The following is a 24,183-nucleotide window of genomic DNA, read 5'->3' on the forward strand; positions in this document are numbered from 1 at the left end:
ACAAAGATCTTACTTTTTTGAGAAATGTCCTCTGGTCTGATGAAACAAAAATAGAACTGTTTGGCCATAATGACCATCGTTATGTTTGGAGGAAAAAGGGGGACTTTGCAAGCCGAAGAACACCATCCCAACCGTGAAGAATGGGGGTGGCAGCATCATGCTGTGTGGGTACTTTGCTGCAGGAGGGACTGGTGCACTTCACAAAATAGATTGCATCATGAGGAAGGAAAATTATGTGGATATATTGAAGCAACATCTCATGACATCAGTCAGGAGGTTAAAGCTTGGTCGCAAATGGGTCTTCCAAATGGACAATGACCCTAAGCATACTTCCAAAGTTGTGGCAAAATGGCTTAAGGACAACCATGTCAAGGTATTGGAGTGGCCATCACAAAGCCCTGACCTCAATCCTATTGAACATTTGTGGGCAGAACTGAAAAAGCGTGTGCGAGCAAGGAGGCCTACAAACCTGACTCAGTTACACCAGCTCTGTCAGGAGGAATGGGCCAAAATTCACCCAACTTATTGTGGGAAACTTGTGGAAGGTACCCAAAACATTTGACCCAAGTTGTTAAACAATTTAAAGGCAATGCTACCAAATACTAATTGAGTGTATGTAAACTTCTGACCCACTGGGAATGTGATGAAAGAAATAAAAGCTAAAATAAATAATTCTCTCCAATATTATTCTGACATTTCACATTCTTAAAATGAAGTGGTGATTCTAACTGACCAAAGACAGGGAGTTTTTACTAGGATTAAATGTCAGGAATTGTGAAACTGAGTTTAAATGTATTTGGCTAAGGTTTATGTAAACTTCCGACTTCAACTGTATATATCCTACATTCATAGACTTTGAACGAACCAAATACAGCGCTTTTGTATCAGATGATAGTACAATTAAATTAGGTTTTAGAGAAAATGTTTTAGCTATTGATACTATGATATTGTGTCTATTTGGCTGTCTTGTTGTTAGAACCCGGCTATGTATGATAAAATAATAAATAGTACATAGCCTTATTAACTCTGATGCGCTGTGTTGCTCTGGGCAACAGGCCCTGTATGATAATCCATTATAGATAATAATGTTAACATGGTGCTGTTTTACACTCAGCAACATAATAGTAATGTAGGATAATCCACAATTTGGGCCAGTTGAGAGTCCGTTGGACATTTAGTTATTTAAACTCTGCTGTGCTATGTGTCTAGGGGCGGCAGGTAGCCTAGCGGTTAGAGCATTGGGCAAGTAACCAAAGGGTTGCTGGTTCGAATACCTGAGCCGTCAAGATTAAAACACTGTCGATGTGTCCTTAAGCAAGGCACTTAACCCATAATTGGCTCCAGGCTCCATGCTACTATTGCTGACCCTGTAAAACAACACATTTCACTGCACCTATCCATGTATGTGACAATAAAACATACAGTGCATTCGGAAAGTATTCTGACCCCTTCCCCTTTTCCACATTTTGTTACGTTACAGCCTTATTCCAAAATGGATTAAATACATTTTTTCCTTCATCAATCTACACACAATACCCCATAATGGCAAAGCGAGAACAGGTTTTTAGAAATGTTTGCAAATGTATTAAAAATACAAATCAGAAATAACTTATTTACATAAGTATTCAGACCCTTTGCTATGAGACTCAAAATTGAGCTCAGGTGCATCCTGTGTTTCCATTGATAATCCTTGAGATGTTTCTACAACTTGATTGGAGTCCACCTGTGGTAAATTCAATTGATTGGACTTGATTTGGAAAAGCACGCACCTGTCTATATAAGGTCCCACAGTTGACAGTGCATGTCAGAGCAAAAACCAAGCCATGCAGGAATTGTCCGTAGAGCCCCGAGACAGGATTGTGTCGAGGCACAGATCTGGGGAAGGGTACCAAAAAATGTCTGCAGCGTTGAAGTTCCCCAAGAACACAGTGGCCTCCATCATTCTTAAATGGAAGAAGTTTTCAACCACCAAGACTCTTCTTAGAGCTGGCCGCCCGGCCAAACTGAGCAATCGGGGGAGAAGGGCGTTGGTCAGGGAGGTGACCCGAGAACCTGATGATCACTCTGACAGAGCTCCAGAGTTCCTGTGTGGAGATGGGAGAACCTTCCAGAAGGACAACCATCTCTGCAGCACTCCACCAATCAGGCCTTTATGGTAGATTGGCCAGACGGAAGCCACTCCTCAGTAAAAGGCACATGACAGCCTGCTTGGAGTTTGCCAAAAGGCACCTAAAGGACTCTCAGACCATGAGAAACAAGATTCTCTGGTCTGGTGAAACCAAGATTGAACTCTTTGGGCTGAATGCCAAGCGCCACGTCTAGAGGAAACCTGGCACCATCCCTACGGTGAAGCATGGTGGTGGCAGCATCATGCTGTGGGGATGTTTTTCAGCAACAGGGACTGGGAGACTAGTCAGGATCGAGGGAAAGATGAACGGAGCAAAGTACAGAGAGATCCTTGATGAAAACCTGCTCCAGAGCGCTCAGGACCTCAGACTGGGGCGGAGGTTCACCTTCCAACAGGACGACCCTAAGCACACAGCCAAGACAACGCAGGAGTGGCTTTGGGACAAGTCTCTGAATGTCCTTGAGCCAGAGCCCGGACTTGAACCTGATCGAACATCTCTGGAGAGACCTGAAAATAGGTGTGCAGCGACGCTCCCCATCCAACCTGACAGAGCTTGAGAGGATCTGCAGAGAAGAATGGGAGGAACTACAGGTGTGCAAAGCTTGTAGCATCATACCCTAGAAGACTCGAGGCTGTAATTACTGCCAAAGGTGCTTCGACAAAGTACTGAGTAAAGGGTCTGAATACTTATGTAAATGTGATATTTCAGTTTTTAATTTTTAATACATTTGCAAACATTTCTGAAGCTGTTTTTGCTTTGTCATTATGGGGTATTGTGTGTAGATGTAATCAATTTTAGAATAAAGCTGTAACGTAACAAAATGTGGAAAAGGTCAAGGGGTCTGAATACTTTCGAATGCACTGTATATTTTTTTTTGAACATGCAGGCTCTGAATGGGAAGTGATCATCATGGTAATCATCATAATGATATTTCTGTACTGTGTCTGTAGCAGGCCGTGTGGCAAGGCGAGCCCACAGACCGGACCAGAGACTGGGTGTTCCAGCAGAAGTCTGGCGACACGCTCACTGTCAACCCCAGCACACCTTCCCTCCTCAAAGTCACTGGGACAGGGGGCAACCTCGCCCCCCACCATGACCCCAAACACTCAGACAAGGTCTTGGGCAAACTGCAGCTCATCGCAGCCAAGATCCGAACCATGGTCAGCAAGGGCTCTGGCAGGTATGTCACAATTTTTTAACAACTTTGTCTCAAAACATTTGTATGTTATGTTCATGATGTACAGGTGTAGATTTATGTTTTCTGTGTGGATTGATCTGTGTGTGTGCAGGCTGACTACGGAGGTGGACAGTGAAGGGCTGTCGTGGCTGCAGACCAACATTGATGAGGTCATCACTATGCTGCAGCAGTCCCCAGCGCTCCCCTCGGTCCCTGAGGTGAATTGACACTTCTCATTTCAGACTACTCAGATTAGATTGATGTTTATTGTGCTACAAAAATATATTTCCACAGCTCACACATTATATACATAAACCACACAACAGGAAACAGACTACAGTCTTAGTCAAACTTAAATAGTAACCCCCTGCCCATCACCTGCACATGTAGGGAGGAAGCTACTCTACTTGATGTATAGAGTATTTGTATGACTTCAGTGGCTACTGAGCACTGACATTTATTCTCTGCTGTGTCTACAGAGCGCCGCCCTGCTGGCGGGAGGCCAGTCCAGCTCCCTGACAGAGCGGCTGCTGAGGCAGAATGCTGAGCTCACAGGCTTCGTTAGCCGTCTGACAGAGGAGAAGAACGATCTGCGCAACCAAACCCTCTGCCTGGAGGATGAGCTTCGACGCTACCGCCAGGCTGGTCTGGGATCAGGGGACAGCGTGAGTTCCAATACTAGATGGGATGTCGCTCAGTTGGTAGAGCATGGCGTTTGCAACGCCAGGGTTGTGGGTTCGATTCCCATGGGGGCCAGTATAAAAAAAAAAAATGTATGCACTCACTATCTGTAAGTCGCTCTGGATAAGAGCGTCTGCTAAATGACTTAAATGTAAATGTAGATCTAATGCAATTAAGGGCTAGTGACAGGTCTGGGATCAGTACAATACTAGTCCAATACTATACAGGGCCAGTGGCAGGTCGGGAATCTAGGGACAGGGGACAGAGTGCAATACTCTAATGGTCCACTAGCCGGTGCCCCCGCACATTGACTCTGCACCGGTACCCCCCTGTATATAGCCTCCCTACTGTTATTTTATTTTACTGCTGCTCTTTAGTTATTTGCTTAAATTTTTTTTTAACTTAACACTAAAAAATAAAAAATAAAATAAGAAATGCATTGTTGGTTAAGTAAGCATTTCACTGTAATGTCTACACCTGTTGTATTCGGCGCATGTGGCAAAGAAGATTTGATTTGATTGCAGAGGCACCTAGAAATGGTGGAGAAGTAGCTTGTGGAGACATTGCTTTAATTTGCACCAACCTAACACGACCCCTCTCTACCTCCTATCCCTCCCTCCAGTCCAGGAGGAGAGGTGGCGTGGACAAGCAGCAGGAGGCGGCCAGCGTTCTGTTCTCGTCAGAGCGTGAAGCCTGGACCAGGGAGAGGAGCCGGCTGGAGAAGGGCCTGCGTCTAGCCCAGGCAGAGGTGACCCAACTCAAGGGAGAGATCCGGACAGAGTCCCTCAGAGACATGACCGGACCGGAGGCAGACAACACCACACTGAAGGTGAGCTCAAAGCTGCCCTGCTTCTCTCCATGACACTCACCTCTTTCAAATCTACCACTTTTCCACTCTTTGTCAGAGTTGAATAGTAAATACATTGTTGCACATCTATATAACCCACTTAACTATCTCACACACTTTTTCAACCCTCCTTTCTCTCTCCTATTCCCCTTCTCTAGAATATGTATGGCAAGTACTTACGCGCCGAGAGTTTCCGCAAGGCCCTCATCTACCAGAAGAAGTACCTGCTGCTGCTGCTCGGCGGCTTCCAGGAGTGCGAGGAAGCCACGCTGTCGATCATCGCCCGCATGGGCAGCCGGCCCTCCCAATGCAGCCTGGAGTCCCTGACGCAGAGCCGCCGGGGGCTGACGCGCTTCCGCTCGGCCGTCCGCGTCTCCATCGCCCTCTCCAGGTAAACAATGGGAACTGGAGTGGTAGGATGGTGTTGCACCTGTTAGTATAGCTGATTGCTTATGATCATGCAAACATACTCCACAGTTTAAGGGTTTTATTATTAGCATATCGCCCTCTCCGGATAAACAGAGCAGCGTAGACTGTTGTTGTTGTGAGGCTATAGCTGCTAAATTATAATGCTCTGCAGTTTAAAGGCATTTATGATGAGCTTATAGCAAAATTATACTTATTAAAAGCCTTAATCAAGCTTATACAGTAAAGGAAAAAAGTATTTGATCCCCTGCTGATTTTCTACGTTTGCCCATTGACAAAGACATGATCAGTCTATAATTTTAATGGTAGGTTTATTTGAACAGTGAGAGACAGAATAACAACAAAAAAATCCAGAAAAACGCATGTCAAAAATGTTATAAATTGATTTGCATTTTAATGAGGGAAATAAGTATTTGACCCCTCTGCAAAACATGACTTAGTACTTGGTGGCAAAACCCTTGTTATCAATCACAGAGGTCAGATGTTTCTTGTAGTTGGCCACCAGGTTTGCACACATCTCAGGAGGGATTTTGTCCCACTCCTCTTTGCAGATCTTCTCCAAGTCATTAAGGTTTCGAGCTTGACGTTTGGCAACTCGAACCTTCAGCTCCCTCCACAGATTTTCTATGGGATTAAGGTCTGGAGACTGGCTAGGCCACTCCACGACCTTAATGTGCTTCTTCTTGAGCCACTCCTTTGTTGCCTTGGCCGTGTGTTTTGGGTCATTGTCATGCTGGAATACCCATCCACGACCCATTTTCAATGCCCTGGCTGAGGGAAGGAGGTTTCTCACCCAAGATTTGAGGGTACATGGCCCCGTACATCGTCCCGTTGATGCAGTGAAATTGTCCTGTCCCCTTAGCAGAAAAACACCCCCAAAGCATAATGTTTCCACCTCCATTTTTGATGGTGGGGATGGTGTTCTTGGGGTCATAGGCAGCATTCCTCCTCCTCCAAACACGGCGAGTTGAGTTGATGCCAAAGAGCTCGATTTTGGTCTCATCTGACCACAACACTTTCACCCAGTTCTCCTCTGAATCATTCAGATGTTCATTGGCAAACTTCAGACGGGCCTGTATATGTGCTTTCTTGAGCAGGGGGACCTTGCGGGCGCTGCAGGATTTCAGTCCTTCACGGCGTAGTGTGTTACCAATTGTTTTCTTGGTGACTATTGTCCCAGCTGCCTTGAGATCATTGACAAGATCCTCCCGTGTAGTTCTGGGCTGATTCCTCACCGTTCTCATGATCATTACAACTCCACGAGGTGAGATCTTGCATGGAGCCCCAGGCCGAGGGAAATTGACAGTTATTTTGTGTTTCTTCCATTTGCGAATAATCGCACCAACTGTTGTCACCTTCTCACCAAGCTGCTTGGCGATGGTCTGGTAGCCCATTCCAGCCTTGTGTAGGTCTACAATCTTGTCCCTGACATCATTGGAGAGCTCTTTGGTCTTGGCCATGGTGGAGAGTTTGGAATCTGATTGATTGATTGCTTCTGTGGACAGGTGTCTTTTTATACAGGTAACAAACTGAGATTAGGAGCACTCCCTTTAAGAGTGTGCTCCTAATCTCAGCTCTTTACCTGTATAAAAGACACCTGGGAGCCAGAAATCTTTCTGATTGAGAGGGGGTCAAATACTTATTTCCCTCATTAAAATGCAAATCAATTTATAACATTTTTGACATGCGTTTTTCTGGATTATTTTGTTGTTATTCTGTCTCTTACTGTTCATATAAACCTACCATTAAAAGTATAGACTGATCATTTCTTTGTCAGTGGGCAAACGTACAAAATCAGCAGGGGATCAAATACTTTTTTCCCTCACTGTAGCTGATTAGTTATTATTTCAAAAACAGGTGCTGGATTGTGAACGACTGTTATTATGAGTTCATACAATATCAGTAGTTATTTTGATAAACACAGATGGATTGTTCTGGTAGATAGTACTGTAGGCTAATGGTCCTCTGTACTCTAATGGTCCTCTAGCCTAGGGGTGTCAAACTCATTCCTTGGAGGGCCTAGTGTCTTCCTTTCAATTTAGACCTAGACAATCAGGGACGGGAGTTTCTTACTAATCAGTGACCTTAGTTAATCAATCAAGGGAGGAGCGAAAACCTGCACACTCTGCCTTCCGTGGAACAAGTTTGGCATGTGCTCTAGCACATCTTTTTGAATCAGCCTGTTCTGTTCTTCCAGAATGCGTTTCCTGGTCAAGCGATGGCATAAAGCTACGGGGATGAGCTCCATAACATCTGTCAACGTGAACAGAAACGGCCTGGGACTGTCACCAGGTATGAAAATCACATTCCCTCACACAATACCAACACAAGGAAAATGTACTGGGAAAATCACATGGAATGAATGAACTGATTATTTAGTTAAATGGTAAAGAACCAAGCTAGGCTAACCTAGGCTTACACACTTGTAGTCAATGAAGTGCTGATTGATCAGGTGGTCCACAATGCTAGCTAACCTAAATAAATAACCTGAATATTCTAAAATGCCAGGTTCAATACAAACCAGAAAATTAATAATGACCTTTTCATTGGCTGACTCATTGATCCTGTTTTGTGAGAGAAAACCCCCACAGAGTACTGACAACGGTTTCTCTTCCTCTTCAGGTAATGAGGTGAGGACAGACTCACCCTACCTGCAACCGGGGAGTGTGGAGGTGTACGGGGAGAGGAGAGGTGCCATCAGGGGACGAACTGGACGAGACTCCCCCAGGTCCGCCCTCTCCTCTGCACAACACAGGTTCCACATGGCTGGGGACCCTGGCACTCTGACCTGCTCCCACCTCCAGAACTACGACCCTGACCGAGCGCTCACCGACTACATCTCCAGACTGGAGGCCCTGCAGAGGAGACTGGGGAGCGTGCAGTCAGGTAAGACACACACACACACACACACACACACACACACACACTTCCAACCATACTACCTCACACAATCTAGAGTTAAATACTGTAATGCTATAAGCAGAAATTGCCCTCTCATTCAATCACTAAACAAAATATGTGCAGATGATGCTTGCAATGTTCTTGTCAAGAGTTCAGTCTTGGGATCTAAACCACTTCATTTTGCCCTTCCTAGGTTCTTCTTCATATGCTCAATTAAACTTTGGAATAAAAAGATAGAAGTCTATAATTTACATTGGAACTGGCTTGAAGAAACTCAGTTGCCTTTTCTTGTGCTGAGCTTCGGTATTTTGTATCATTCTGCTGTGTACAGTATATTACGTGGGGACCAACAAACGTTTTTTGTGTGTAGACATCTTATAATCGGGCTTTTTGTCGCCAGCACTTGAAACAGCTTCTATGTTTGTAAACTTTGGTCTGCCTCTTTGTTGTGGATGAACACAATCATGTTAAATGTATATTTGTGGAATGCTAATTTAAAAGAAAAACCTGGAATAATTTAATTTATACTGTGTATGTTACTTTGTGTGGGTGGAAGAATACGTAGAGCAGGCTTCTCCGGAGAACTCCAGTCCTGGATAGGAACCGGGTGGGCGTGCAGGTCTTTGCTCCAGCCCAGCACTAACACGCCTGATTTAAAGTAACCGTGGTTTCTTAAACGGAAGACCATGATTGGTTGATTATTGGAAATTGTTGTTAGTGCTGGGCTGGAACAAAAGCCTACACACCCAGTAGCTCTCCAGGATGGGAGTTGGGAGAACTCTGCCATGGAGAATGTTTGACTTTACTGTTGAAGAGGCTGCTACAGGATCTATATACACCACACTGTGTTTTATTAGAATGATATCTTGGACAGACTACAGAGGACAATTTGTAGAAGACATATTTTTGTAAAGGTAGGAGCTTTGAATTTTCTGGGTATTTTGTCAAAAACTGAAATAAATATGAATTTTAACACTTGGAAGATGTGGTCGCAACGTTTTTTTTAATTCAGCTTCATGACACAACAATTTGATTTTACAGGTACACATTTAATTCGTTCTAACAGTTGTATAACAAAATAAAACTTTAACTAAAATGTGAATCTGTTATGGGGTAAATGTACAGTCAATGCAATTATGGTGTAAAGACAAATTGGACATGAGATTTTGCCTCCTGGAATTCACATGGGATCATCTCTGACATTATTTTTTATATATAAAGGGCCAATGTTCACAAAACTAGGCTTCAAATAGTCAAATCAATCAAAACAAAATTGACTAATAATTTTCCATTGTCACGGCACTACATTGGTCATACTGACCCATATTACCCTGACCTTCTAACATTCCCACTCAATACACTTAGTCGTGTTTATTAGGGCACACAGCAGAAAACAGAAATGTGTCTTGTTGAGCAAGTGCAGGTTGTCCCTCCCTGTTTCAAGTCCCTTTTCTTTGTTTGACCCAGCTCAGGTCCTCTTATCTTTGTACAATTATATGAATGGGCAGTAGTACATACAAAGTCAGTGCTCGTCAGTTTGATCACTGATCTCTTTGAAGGATCAGTGGTTTTACTATTTCTCACTGCTCTGTAAAAGGCAGTGCTTTTTACTCCAGTAATATCCATCCTTACTGTAATAGTGTCACTCATACACACAGAAGACTATCACATTTCAGACAGTGGAAGCTTGAAAGCCTACACTGAGCACCAAAAGTATTGGGACAGTGACACATTTGTTGTTGTTTTGGCTCTGTACTTTTGGCTCTGTACTTTGAAATGATACAATGACTGATATTTATGCCTCTAACTTTCTCACTCATTATTCATGATTCATTCAGGATCATCTGTAATCATGGTAGCATCCACATTAATGTAGAAGTGTTTAGAAACATTATATTCTTATTTACAATAAAAGTGACTCCAAAATGACACACTACATTATTTACCATGCATTTCTATTGGGCACAAAATAATCTGAAATACAACCAAAACAATTAGCAAATGCATTCAACAAGTTTGTAGTCACAAGCATGATGTAATCTTTGCGTGCTAGAAATATGGGACCAAATACTACAATTCTGACTACTTTAAAACACATAAGTGAATTTGTACCAATATTTTTGGTCCCCTACAATTGGGGGACTATGTACAAAAAGTTCTCTAATTTCTAAACGGTTCACCCGATATGAATGAAAATACCCTCAAATTAGAGCTGACAGTCTGCACTTTAACCTCAAAGTCACAGAGGCATAAATATCATAGTCATTGTATCATTTCAAATCCAAAGTGCTGGAGTACAGAGCCAAAACAACAAAAAATGTGTCACTGTCCCAATACTTTTGGAGCTCACTGTATATGTATTACCGTGACAGTTGAAATAGAATGGCCAAAAGATTAAGCCTGGTCCCAGATCTGTTTGTGCTGTATACTGTAGCCAAATCCTATGGTCATTGGCATAACTGCACAAACAGATCTAATCTGGGATTAGACTACAAAAGAGAAGCCGTTAGTGAAGAAACAAACTGATTCAGTGTACATTCTAACAACTCGTAAACATAAGGTGAGGGCAACACAAAGTAAAGTTGTTTGATTTCCACCAAGTACAACAATTTTCTCTAAATCAAACCATTTAAGGTAAGTAAGGTTGTTTGTTGAGGGAACTCTGAAATGGCTCCCTATTTCCTATATAGTGCACTACTTTTGGCCGCAGCCCTATGACGCTCTGGACAAAATTAGTACACTATAGAATAGGAAGCCATTTTGGACAAAGCCTTGCTCTTCTCCTGGGTGTAACCTCTTTTCTGCTGTGTTTTGCTCTGTGTCTTTTAGTGTTGCCTCCTCTTGTATCTGATGACTGGGTTGTGTGGGGTGTGGATCATGGTTGTGTAGTTGATTGTGGGGAAGTAGCCATCGACCAGGTCAAATTCGTAAAGGCGCAGCATGGTAGACCAGATGGTCTTGATCTGAACATAGGCAAAGTTCTCCCCAATGCAGCGGTGTCGACCTAGAAGACAGAGAACATCAGTGTTTTGTAATGAGGGTAAAATCAGGTGAAACTTTGTGGCGTGAGACAGCTTGGTATGGTAGTAAAGTTCATATTTTCATATATTGAGCAAGAGCCCTACCTACTGACAAAATACTTATTTACATATGAGAACACACTGTATGACAGATGTTTCCCCTACCATTGTGTATATGCTTTGACACTCATGTTTTCTCTTAAAGATGGCAGATCACCTAACTTATAACATGCTGTTAATAGGGATGAAATAACAACAAAATATTCTTACCGGCTCCAAAGGGCACATAAGCAAATTTCTCAACTGCGGCAGGGTTATCATTGAGGAAGCGGTCAGGCCTAAACTCCATCCTCTCTGTCCAGGTGTCCTGCAGACGGTGGTTGACCGTCGGGGACACACACACCTGGTGGCCGGCTGGGATGGTGTAGCCTGCTGCAGTCTGGGGGTGGATGGAAGCAAAGGGTCAGGGTTGTTCAATGGTCACTCACCTATTATACACATGCATTTAGCTGGGTTGGGGCTCCATTCCATTTCAATGTAAAAAAAAAAAAAAACTTTTATATGGACAATTTAAATTATGGCCATTTCTCTCTCAAATTCAGTGTCCCCAAAAACAATTGACACTTTTTTTTTACTGATATTCTAATGGAATTGTAAAATCTCTATGAAGGTAGTAGGAATAACTTCATGGGCATTCGTAACTGCCCAACAAATAATGACATTGATCATACCTGAGGAGAGCGTGCCATTCTCATCATGGTCATGATGGGTGGACGGAGTCGGAGGGTCTCTTTCAAACAGCGGTCCAACAAAGTCAGGTCCTTCAGCTGATGAATGAACAAGAGAACAGGACTAGGTAAGTAATGACCATGTCAAATATTTAAATTATCAAAACTGTCGAAATGAATAGCTGAACTTATGGTTTAGCAGTCTAGAAAAACGGTTCTAAGCTGAAGTTGCTTACATACAATATCCAACTACCCAGTTTAAATGGAATATGGTCAAAAAATAAACTGATCTAAATAAGTTTCAACAAAATAATTCATACAAATGAATGTACCAATTATGTAATATAATTATGTGAATATAGTCTTAACACATTTGTAAGCCAGTATAAAAACATAATTCATATTTTCAACAACAAAGTTCTAGTGTAGTCTATGGCCATTTATGTGCAGTTGGCAATATGCCAGTTATGGATTATAACCTGGTCAAAGTTGAGTGGGGGCAGGTCTTCACCACATGCAGTTTTCTGTTCAGCGTAGCAGCGGTTCTGTAGGGCCTTATCTTTGCCCAGGAAGAAGCCCAACCAGGAACTAGTGGTGGAGGATGTGTGCTGTCCAGCCAGGAGTAGACCAATCAGCATGCCCGCTATCTCATCATCATTCAGGGGCCGCCCATCCCTTAAAAAGGGCAGAAATAGTTACGACTAAAATGGGGAATCAGTCTAAAATGGTTAAACAGTTGTAGAACACCTTTAAACCAAACACCCATTCACTTCAGTTCTGTGGGGAGGTATAGATACTTATCCCATACAGTGAGGGAAAAAAGTATTTGATCCCCTCCTGATTTTGTACATTTGCCCACTGACAAAGAAATGATCAGTCTATAATTTTAATGGTAGGTTTATTTGAATAGTGAGAGTCAGAATAACAACAAAACAATTTATAAATTGATTTGCATTTTAATGAGGGAAATAAGTATTTGACCCCCTCTCAATCAGAAAGATTTCTGGCTCCCAGGTGTCTTTTTATACAGGTAACAAACTGAGATTAGGAGCACACTGTTAAAGGGAGTGCTCCTAATCTCAGTTTGTTACCTGTATAAAAAACACCTGTCCACAGAAGCAATCAATCAATCAGATTCCAAACTCTCCACCATGGCCAAGACCAAAGAGCTATCCAAGGATGTCAGGAACAAGATAGTAGACCTACACAAGGCTGGAATGGACTACAAGACCATCTCTAAGCAGCTTGGTGAGAAGGTGACAACAGTTGGTGCGATTATTCGCAAATAGAAGAAACACAAAAGAACTGTCAATCTCCCTCGGCCTGGGGCTCCATGCAAGATTTCACCTCGTGGAGTTGCAATTATCATGAGAACGGTGAGGAATCAGCCCAGAACTACACGGGAGGATCTTGTCAATGATCTCAAGGCAGCTGGGACCATAGTCACCAAGAAAACAATTGGTAACACACTACACCGTGAAGGACTGAAATCCTGCAGCGCCCGCAAGGTCCCCCTGCTCAAGAAAGCACATATACAGGCCCGTCTGAAGTTTGCCAATGAACATCTGAATGATTCAGAGGAGAACTGGGTGAAAGTGTTGTGGTCAGATGAGACCAAAATCGAGATCTTTGGCATCAACTCAACTCGCCGTGTTTGGAGGAGGAGGAATGCTGCCTATGACCCCAAGAACACCATCCCCACCGTCAAACATGGAGGTGGAAACATTATGCTTTGGTGGTGTTTTTCTGCTAAGGGGACAGGACAACTTCACCGCATCAAAGGGACGATGCACGGGGCCATGTACCATCAAATCTTGGGTGAGAACCTCCTTCCCTCAGCTAGGGCATTGAAAATGGGTCGTGGATGGGTATTCCAGCATGACAATGACCCAAAACACACGGCCAAGGCAACAAAGGAGTGGCTCAAGAATAAGCACATTAAGGTTCTGGAGTGGCCTAGCCAGTCTCTAGACCTTAATCCCATAGAAAATCTGTGGAGGGAGCTGAAGGTTCGAGTTGCCAAACGTCAGCCTCGAAACCTTAATGACTTGGAGAAGATCTGCAAAGAGGAGTGGGACAAAATCCCTCCTCAGATGTGTGCAAACCTAGTGGCCAACTACAAGAAACGTCTGACCTCTGTGACCTTGGTGGTTTTGCCACCAAGTACTAAGTCATGTTTTGCAGAGGGGTCAAATACTTATTTCCCTCTTTGAAATGCAAATCAATTTATAACATTTTTGACATGCATTTTTCTGGATTTTTTTTGTTGTTATTCTGTCTCTCACTGTTCAAATAAACCTACCATTAAAATGATAGACTGATCATGTCTTTGTCAGTGGGCAAACGTACAAAATCAGCAGGGGATCAAATACTTTTTTTCCTCACTGTATGTATTAATACTGGCATCTGTCCCACTTATATCTTACTTGTAGGTGGCATCTATGAGGGTCTGCAGCATGTCGTCCACTTTCTCTCCAGAGCTTCTGCGTTTCTGGGTGACCTTGTAGAAGATGTTCTTGATCTCCCTGTGTGCTCTGTCCCTTCGTCTGTACAAAAATTACAAAACCTGTGTTTTTTCCTGCCTTATCGAAGTAAGACATTCTCATATTGCTATTACAGAATGAATACAGTATAATTAAGTCCAACTCAGTCTATCACCCAGAACCCTAACTTGAGGATAGAACAATGAGACAGTATGAATGAAGTTTCATGAATAATCATTTCCAGAAACCGTTCTGGTAACTAAGTCTAATTTGGTCTTTCACACAAAAAACCTAACCTGAAGGTGGAACAGTTTGAATTGACCCTTGGTTGAGGACAGAAAAGTATGAATGAAGTCTTTCTCTTACCTGAAACTGGGCAGCGGCAGCCAGCCAGGCAGCAGCCAGGCAGCATGGCTGAAGCCCCCGTCCAGGTCTGCGTAGAGCTGGGCCACCTTCTCGTCCAACATGCTGCGGATCTCCTTCCCATGCAGACAGGCACTGGCCGTCAGGATGATAAGCTCCGACAGGGCCTCAAACAGGTCTGAGAGAGGGGGAAGTAGCGAGATGGGGAGAGAGGAAGGAGTGCGAGAGAGGTGGAGATAGAGATGGAAAGAGTGAATGAGTGAGAGAAAGAGAACAGAGGTCAGAATTGCTGACTGGATACAGTGACTTGTTGAATTGCTATTTTGTTGCCTTACAACCTGGAATTAAAATTGATTTTTTGGGGGTTTGTATCATTTGATTTACACAACATGCCTACCACTTTGAAGATGCAAAATATTTTTTTATTATGAAACTAACAAGAAATAAGACAAGAAAACAGAAAACTTGAGCGTGCGCAACTATTCAACCTCCCAAAGTCAATAATTTGTAGAGCCACTTTTTGCAGCAATTACAGCTGCAAGTCTCTTGGGGTATGTCTCTATAAGCTTGGCACATCTAGCCACTGGGATTTTTGCCCATTCTTCAAGGCAAAACTGCTCCAGCTCCTTCAAGTTGGATGGGTTCCACTGGTGTACAGCAATCTTTAAGTCATACCACAGATTCTCAATTGGATTGAGGTCTGGGCTTTGACTAGGCCATTCCAAGACATTTAAATGTTTCCCCTTAAACCACTTGAGTGTTGCTTTAGCAGTATGCTTAGGGTCATTGTCCTGCTGGAAGGTGAACCTCCGTCCCAGTTTCAAATCTCTGGAAGACAAACAGGTTTCCCTCAAGTATTTCCCTGTATTTAGCGCCATCCATCATTTCTTCTATTCTGACCAGTTTCCCAGTCCCTGCCGATGAAAAACATCCCCACAGCATGATGCTGCCACCACCATGCTTCACTGTGGGGATGGTGTTCTCGGGGTGATGAGAGGTGTTGGGTTTGCGCTAGGAGTGGGCGATATACCGGTTTGATAGTAAAAACCGGTATTGTGCCGCGCCATGATATGGATTTAGCAATATCATGGATACCGCGATTTATTCAGAATTCATAAATTCGAATTTTGCATCAATATTTTTTTGTTCCAAATTTCAACTGAGTGATAGTACTAAGTAGCTACATCTTTTTTTTATTATTTTTTATCCAACCTTTCTTGGTTCTTACGAATAAAAGAATGTATGTTAATATGTTGACCTATTTTTATGAGCGCACGTCGCATGCACTTGTTGCACGCATGTAGTGCTAGCAACAAAGAAGTGTGCAGGCAGCTGCAGTTAGGAGGCAGGTTAACTATTGGGGGAAAACTTTACAATCCAGGATGAGCGAAAACACAGAAATTGATGTTGCTCAAGAGCAGGAGGATAAATTGGTTAAGAAGAAAGGGGGCACCTCTGTTGTTTGGAACTGGTTTGGCTTTAAAATCTCCGACCCCGACCAAAACACTACCCTATGCAAGTTGTGTCAATCACTTAAAAAACATACATGTCCGTGAGTATGAACAATGCACCAGAATGCGTGAGACAGTAAGCCCAGGAGCTCGCCCGAAGACAAGCCAGACTCGCACTCAACAATCAATTATATCATCATTTGCTGCCGGTACTTGCTATGAGAAGACGAGCAAAAAATGGATAGACATCACAGCTGCGATTACAAATCACATAGCGAAGGACATGGTACCCGATTCAAACTGTGGAGAAAGAGGGGTTCAGAAAGTTGATTCAAACTCTGGACCCAAGATATGAGATCCCGAGCCGCAAATATTTTAGCCAAAAATGCCTGCCACAGCTTTACACAGAATGCTGGGACAGAGTTTACAGTGAGATAAATAACATTCCATTCTTCTCCACTACTGCCGATCTATGGTCAAGTCGTACCACAGAACCTTATATAAGCCTCACAATCCATTACATAGACGGTGACTGGAAACTGAAAAGTAAGTGCCTACAGACGTCTTATTTCCCAGACGACCACACCGGGAAATAATTGCAGGTGGGCTGAGGGACATACTGTCGTCCTGGGGATTAAAAGAGTCGCGTCAAGTTTGTATGACGACCGACAGCGGATCGAACATGATCAAGGCATTGCAGCTGAACAAGTGGGCAAACCTTGGATGTTTCGGACACAGGCTGCACAATGCTATTGGTAAGTTTCAGGACTGTAGCCTAGGCCTACCCTGTATGATGCTTATTATTAAGAAAAAATACAGCTCACATCAGCCATGTACCGTAGGCTAAATCTAAGCACATCAGATTTGTAAAATGTGTAACAGTTGAATGTAAATGCCGTAAATCCTCAAACAAAGATTAAAAGTTATATTGTATTGTGATTTCTATATAAAAATGCATTATTATTAATTATTATTGTATTGTGATTCGATTATTTTTCACCCTATTATTTTGATTTCTTATTCCCAATTTCCAGAGAGGAGTGTCCAAAACGCTCCCGGGCCACAGGGTGTGCGATTTCCCGGGCCACAGGGGTTTGCAAAAAGGTGGTTAGCACGTTCTCATACAGCTGGAAAAAGCAGAAGGCCCTGATGACAGCACAGAATGAACTAAGCCTGCCCCTGCACAAGCTCATCACAGAATCTCCGACAAGGTGGGGATCTCGTCTGAAAATGATGGAAAGAGTCCTGGAGCAGGAAAAGGCCATTACACAGGTCCTGGCAGGGGACAAAAGACACGGCACCTTGTACCTACCTGGCAAGACATCCAGGTCTTGGAATCAGTCACAGCAGCACTGAAGCCACTCCAGGACTTTACAGATGCCCTGTCAGGAGAAGCGTATGTGAGCGTGTCCTATTTGAAGCCTGTCATCAATCTGTTAAATGCAGAGGTTCTAAATCTGAGCAAGGACGATACAGAACTGACCAAAGAGATCAAGATCAAGGTTCTTGATTACTTGAATAACAAGTACACTGACCCTGCAACAGATGAGCTGCTCTCCATGGCTACCTTTCTAGATCCAAGGTTCAAGACCAGGTACATGTCCGCTGAGAAACTGGAGGACATTAAGGTATTTATTCATTTGTTCTTGTTTTATTGCTTCAAATGTAAAGCACTTTGGGCTGCATTTTATGTATGAAAGGTGCTATACAAATAAAGTTTAATTATTTTCATTTTTTAAGGTGAGAGCTGCCTCAGAGACCGAAGCCCTCCTGGTGGAGAACACAGCCCTGGGAAAATCGTCTCTTGCAGAGGATCACACTGACAGGGAGAAAGAAGCTTCCACTGCTCATCAATCAGGCAAGAAGCCCAAGAAGAGCCTTGGGAGCTTCTTTAAGCAGACCAGCAGTGCACCTGCCTCATGTTCAGAGAGGCAGATCATTGAGCAAGAGCTGAATAGCTACATTCTGGCAACGGCAGCAGACAGCGAGTCTGATCCTTTGGAGTGGTGGCGATTTCACGGATCTAATTTTCCACGTGTGAGTTGTCTGGCAAAGAAATACTTATGCATCCCTGCCACAAGTGCCCCCCTCTGAGAGGGCATTCAGCACTGGGGGCAATGTGGTGACATGTCACAGGGCAGCACTAAAGCCAGAAACAGTCAACATGCTGGTATTCCTGGCACGGAACTTGTGAAGAAAGTTCTAGTGAAGATTTGTTGATATTGTTGATAATTGATGGTTGAGGCTTGAAAGGTTTAGTTTCAAACGGTTAGTTTTTTTACATATCTACGGACCGTAGCCAAAACAAACACACGTATTTGAATTTGTAATTACCTTATTTTCTTTATCTCCTGTTATTTTTTATTTAATTTTACTTAATATCTAATTTATATATATATATATATATATAGGCCTACCTACCTCATGTTTACGGAATGCATGTTTGCACAATACAAATAAAAACTTTTCAGGTCCATACGGTCCAATGCCTCACTCTTTCTGGTTATATAAGGTTCAAATACATATTTTTCCTTAACTAATATAATTTAACCAAGAAGGGATATTAAAATGTGATTCATATTTTTTTACGTCATATATCGTGATATCATATCGATATCGTCTGGACAGTGGAAAATATCGTGATATGAATTTTAGCTCATATCGCCCACCCCTAGTTTGCGCCAGACATAGCGTTTTCCTTGATGGCCAAAAAGCTCAATTTTTGTCTCATCTGACCAGAGTACCTTCTTCCATATGTTTGGGGAGTCTCCCACATGCCTTTTGGCGAACACCAAACGTGTTTACTTATTTTTTTCTTTCAGCAATAGCTTTTTTCTGGCCACTCTTCCGTAAAGTCCAGCTCTGTGGAGTGTACGGCTTAAAGTGGTCCTATGGACAGATACTCCAATCTCCGCTGTGGAGCTTTGCAGCTCCTTCAGGGTTATCTTTGGTCTCTTTGTTGCCTCTGATTAATGCCCTCCTTGCCTGGTCGGTGAGTTTTGGTGGGTGGCCCTCTCTTATTCTTTCCATTTTTTTATATTGGATTTAATGGTGCTCTGTGGGATGTTCAAAGTTTCTGATATTTTTTTATAACCCAACCCTGATCTGTACTTATCCACAACTATGTCCCTGACCTGTTTGGAGAGCTCCTTGGTCTTCATGGTGCTGCTTGCTTGGTGGTGCCCCTTGCTTAGTGGTGTTGCAGACTCTGGGGCCTTTCAGAACAGGTGTATACAGTGGGGGGAAAAAATATTTAGTCAGCCACCAATTGTGCAAGTTCTCCCACTTAAAAAGATGAGAGAGGCCTGTAATTTTCATCATAGGTACACGTCAACTATGACAGACAAATTGAGAAAAAGAAATCCAGAAAATCACATTGTAGGATTTTTAATGAATTTATTTGCTAATTATGGTGGAAAATAAGTATTTGGTCACCTACAAACAAGCAAGATTTCTGGCTCTCACAGACCTGTAACTTCTTCTTTAAGAGGCTCCTCTGTCCTCCACTCGTTACCTGTATTAATGGCACCTGTTTGAACTTGTTATCAGTATAAAAGACACCTGTCCACAACCTCAAACAGTCACTCCAAACTCCACTATGGCCAAGACCAAAGAGCTGTCAAAGGACACCAGAAACAAAATTGTAGACCTGCACCAGGCTGGGAAGACTGAATCTGCAATACGTAAGCAGCTTGGTTTGAAGAAATCAACTGTGGGAGCAATTATTAGGAAATGGAAGACATACAAGACCACTGATAATCTCCCTTGATCTGGGACTCCACGCAAGATCTCACCCCGTGGGGTCAAAATGATCACAAGAACGGTGAGCAAAAATCCCAGAACCACACGGGGGGACCTAGTGAATGACCTGCAGAGAGCTGGGACCAAAGTAACAAAGCCTACCATCAGTAACACACTACGCCGCCAGGGACTCAAATCCTGCAGTGCCAGACGTGTCCCCCTGCTTAAGCCAGTACATGTCCAGGCCCGTCTGAAGTTTGCTAGAGTGCATTTGGATGATCCAGAAGAGGATTGGGAGAATGTCATATGGTCAGATGAAACCAAAATATAACCTTTTGGTAAAAACTCAACTCGTCGTGTTTGGAGGACAAAGAATGCTGAGTTGCATCCAAAGAACACCATACCTACTGTGAAGCATGGGGGTGGAAACATCATGCTTTGGGGCTGTTTTTCTGCAATGGGACCAGGACGACTGATCCGTGTAAAGGAAAGAATGAATGGGGCCATGTATCGTGAGATTTTGAGTGAAAACCTCCTTCCATCAGCAAGGGCATTGAAGATGAAACGTGGCTGGGTCTTTCAGCATGACAATGATCCCAAACACACCGCCCGGGCAACGAAGGAGTGGCTTCGTAAGAAGCATTTCAAGGTCCTGGAGTGGCCTAGCCAGTCTCCAGATCTCAACCCCATAGAAAATCTTTGGAGGGAGTTGAAAGTCTGTGTTGCCCAGCGACAGCCCCAAAACATCACTGCTCTAGAGGAGATCTGCATGGAGGAATGGGCCAAAATACCAGCAACAGTGTGTGAAAACCTTGTGAAGACTTGCAGAAAACGTTTGACCTGTGTCATTGCCAACAAAGGGTATATAACAAAGTATTGAGAAACTTTTGTTATTGACCAAATACTTATTTTCCACCATAATTTGCAAATAAATTCATTAAAAATCCTACAATGTGATTTTCTGTTGTTTTTTTTCTCATTTTGTCTGTCATAGTTGACGTGTACCTATGATGAAAATTACAGGCCTCTCTCATCTTTTAAAGTGGGAGAACTTGCACAATTGGTGGCTGACTAAATACTTTTTTCCCCCACTGTATATACTGAGATCATGTGACAGATCATGTGACACTTAGATTGCACACAGGTGGACTTTATTTAACTAATTATGTGACTTCTGATGGTAATTGGTTGCACCAGATCTTATTTAGGAGCTTCATAGCAAAGGGGGTGAATACATATGCACGCACCACTTTTCCGTTATTTATTTTGTATAATTTTTTTGAAACAAGTAATTTTTTTCATTTCACTTCACCAATTTGTGTATGTCCATTACATGAAATCCAAATAAAAATCCATTTAAATTACAGTTTGTATTGCAACAAAATAGGAAAATCGCCAAGGGGGATGAATACTTTTGCAAGGCACTGTAACTTTGACTGTGCGCTACGGCTCAAATGTTATGACGTGTAACAAGTGATATGTGTTCATAAACAGCAACGACTCGCAAACAGATTCTATCAAGAGTGTGAAGCAAAAGGCTGCAGTCATTAGCAATCCATTAAGCATCTGCATGTGCATGGGAGATCACTGCACTCTTGAGCAACGTAATGCTACAGTACGTGACAACACATTTTGACTAGATTAGCCTCTTGCTTCTTACTCTCCTTGTTCATGTCAGAAGTCGCTCTGTTAAAACACTACTTTTGGTAATGTCATATCGCTACCCTACCTTTACAGAAAAAAATTAACTATATCTTAAAATGGATGGCAAGGTTCAAACTGTATTACAGTAGTTTACAACACATTGATTACGTGTGTATTGTTTTGTATTGCTAGGTATTACTACACTGCATTTCGCTGCACCTGCGATAACATCTGCAAGTCTGGGTTTGCGACCAATAAACTTTGATTTGATTTAGTTATGAGGTATTACTAGAGAACTTGTTGATGGGAAATTGTGCTAAATGGGTCATTTTCTGAACAGTTGACACTGTACTTCACCAAGTCCCTACCTCATGAGCTCTTATAGGTCTGAAAGGATTGAATAAGTATACTGTATTCATAATTCAACTTTGCAATCTGATAGGCCAAGTGGAAAATGTGTAATTCTGCTTACGTCTTTTCAATCCTTTTAGGTCTACATTAAGTGGCTAAAGTAGGGACTAGGGGTAGATTTGGAACTGGGCATTTGGATTTATTTCCACATGGAATACTGTAGAAACTATCAGACCGGTTGTAATGGCTCTGTCATCTTACTTTCTTCCCCACTGTCTCCCCATCGTGAAAAGTACTCCTTAGTTTCCTCCTCGATGATTTCAACGTGCTGTTTGAAATGCGTGATGTTCAGTCCTGTCTTAAACATCTTCTTCTGTTCCAGGAAAATCTACAAAAGAAAATGAGTGGCAAAATTAGACTTAATTAGCTAAGTCAATACTTAGTTTATGATAGGTTTATGTGATGAAACAATGGACAAACAAACTTCTGGCAAGACTTCTTTATGTGTGGGGACATTCTCTCTACATTTGTGAGTGTGAATGGGAGTATCTGAGTAAGTATTTATTAGCTTACATGGTTAGGTACATCGTAGGCAACCCCTTTGCCAAAAACTGGCGTGGTCAATCGAGAATAGACATCCTCTGCATTGAGATCTTCGTTCTTGCTGTTGAACATCAGTGTGGCTGCCTCACTACCCAGAAGGTAGGTAAAGGTTTTTCCCACCATGGTAAAGCTGACAACAGGCCCATACTGTGAATATAAATAAAATAAACCTTATTTTAGCACCTACTATAACTGGCACTTTCAAATGGCACTATACACCAGTAAGGTTCAAAAGCTGTATGATATGAAATAAGTTATTGTAACATTTTGTAAACAAAAATAAGTAGCACTTTGAGCACTAAAATATATGAAGTATACTTTGCAGCAGTACTGTATTCTTACCTTCTCATATGCATTCTCCAGAAATTCAATGGGACTTTTCCCAAATGCTATGGCATGACCCAGAAATGGAATGCTAGAAGGTATGCATGGTGGGTATTTCTGAGAAAATAAAAACATTAATTTAGTTTCAGGAATACAATACACAAGTCAATTGATGTTGCACAATATGCAATAGACTATGATGAGGCGTGAATATATATATATATATATATATATATATATATATATATATCTCAACTGATTTATTTTTCATGTACATACCTTGTCTTCGTCTGAAGAAGATTGTGACTGTTTGAGCACCAGTTTAGAAATATATCCCAAAGTTAGGGTGATCACAGACACTGCAAGGACCACCGATGTCACGTTGTCACTCATTTTCCCGACTGTATTTTCTAGTAGCATACTACTAACTTTATATAAATGCATAGCCATTGTCACGTCTTCTGTTGTTTCTTTCAATTCCATGTAAAATATTGTAAAACACAGCGTCAGACCGTAATCCGGTTGTGATGTCACTTCTACACCATCTAATTCGGTTTTCCAGAAGGCTCGAGGCTATTTGTATAAATGTGTAATGCACAGTCAAATCCCTCTTTATTCCAATAGCATAGTTTATTCCCTTATAACGCTAAATGATAAGAAGTGACAGCTAGTACTGTTTCACAGCATCTCCACCTGTCGATATGAAGCTAGTCCTGCCCCCGCCTGACAAATAAAGGCATTTCATTGGCTATTCGCTGTGTGTCCATCAGCTCCGCGGCTGCCTTCCTGCACTCTGGTTGGCTGTCACTACCTGGACTGATGTCTGGCTATATGATGTCATGCCCGAGTACAAACCAATCGACACATCTTAACTCCTCCTCCACATTTACTGGATTGGTTGAATGGTGCAGAAGACACCCTCCCCCGACATCTTTTTATTTACTTCTCAAGACAGTTGCGGTGATCGAGAGCATCAAAACGACTGCAGGCGATTGCTGACTGACTGATCTACAAATCAGCTTGCGTCCAGTAGCGATCACTATCTGATTTATGGTATAACCTCAGTTTGATTAGTTCAGAGGCAATGAATTACATATTTAAATTGTTTAGTGAAGTCTGTTTAAAGTGATTGAGCAATGTTGCCTGTTTGCCTTCCCAAAGACATCGGTCTTCAAACCAGTGGAGGGGTGCTTACTCTGGTGAGATACATTTAGCCTCTTGTGAATTGAAGGAAAAGTATGAATGCACGCCACTGCTTGCATCATAAATAACTACTCATTATTGTTTGCAGATCAGTCAGTCAGTCACAATTTA

General features: G+C 42.5%; 2 protein-coding genes across 8 annotated transcripts in view; one reads left to right on the forward strand and one right to left on the reverse strand.

The window, feature by feature from the left end:
* Positions 1–9,143, forward strand: part of akap9 (A kinase (PRKA) anchor protein 9) — a 129,286-nt gene extending 120,143 nt beyond the window's left edge. For 6 of the 7 annotated variants that reach the window (XM_045226037.1, XM_045226042.1, XM_045226043.1 and 3 more), the window contains 8 exons: positions 3,080–3,309; positions 3,419–3,524; positions 3,786–3,971; positions 4,610–4,816; positions 4,993–5,225; positions 7,458–7,552; positions 7,883–8,146; positions 8,355–9,143. In XM_045226037.1, coding sequence (XP_045081972.1) covers positions 3,080–3,309; positions 3,419–3,524; positions 3,786–3,971; positions 4,610–4,816; positions 4,993–5,225; positions 7,458–7,552; positions 7,883–8,146; positions 8,355–8,398 — 1,365 coding nt within the window. In that variant the 3' untranslated portion in view covers positions 8,399–9,143. The remainder of the gene's footprint in view (positions 1–3,079; positions 3,310–3,418; positions 3,525–3,785; positions 3,972–4,609; positions 4,817–4,992; positions 5,226–7,457; positions 7,553–7,882; positions 8,147–8,354) is intronic. The other variant, XM_045226039.1, reaches the window with a different exon arrangement.
* A 1,305-nt stretch (positions 9,144–10,448) lies between these two features.
* Positions 10,449–24,094, reverse strand: LOC121585442 (lanosterol 14-alpha demethylase). Its single transcript, XM_041901787.2, has 10 exons — positions 23,149–24,094; positions 22,888–22,986; positions 22,516–22,692; positions 22,204–22,330; positions 14,759–14,933; positions 14,336–14,455; positions 12,389–12,584; positions 11,913–12,008; positions 11,452–11,620; positions 10,449–11,165 (listed from the first exon to the last, which is right to left on the reverse strand). The coding sequence occupies exons 1-10, from the start codon at positions 23,350–23,352 to the stop codon at positions 10,987–10,989; spliced, it is 1,542 nt and encodes a 513-aa protein (XP_041757721.2). The 5' UTR covers positions 23,353–24,094; the 3' UTR covers positions 10,449–10,986.
* Between the last annotated feature and the right edge of the window lie 89 nt (positions 24,095–24,183).

The sequence above is a fragment of the Coregonus clupeaformis genome, chromosome 17 (genome assembly GCF_020615455.1).
Source record: "Coregonus clupeaformis isolate EN_2021a chromosome 17, ASM2061545v1, whole genome shotgun sequence".
NCBI classification, from domain to species: domain Eukaryota; kingdom Metazoa; phylum Chordata; class Actinopteri; order Salmoniformes; family Salmonidae; genus Coregonus; species Coregonus clupeaformis.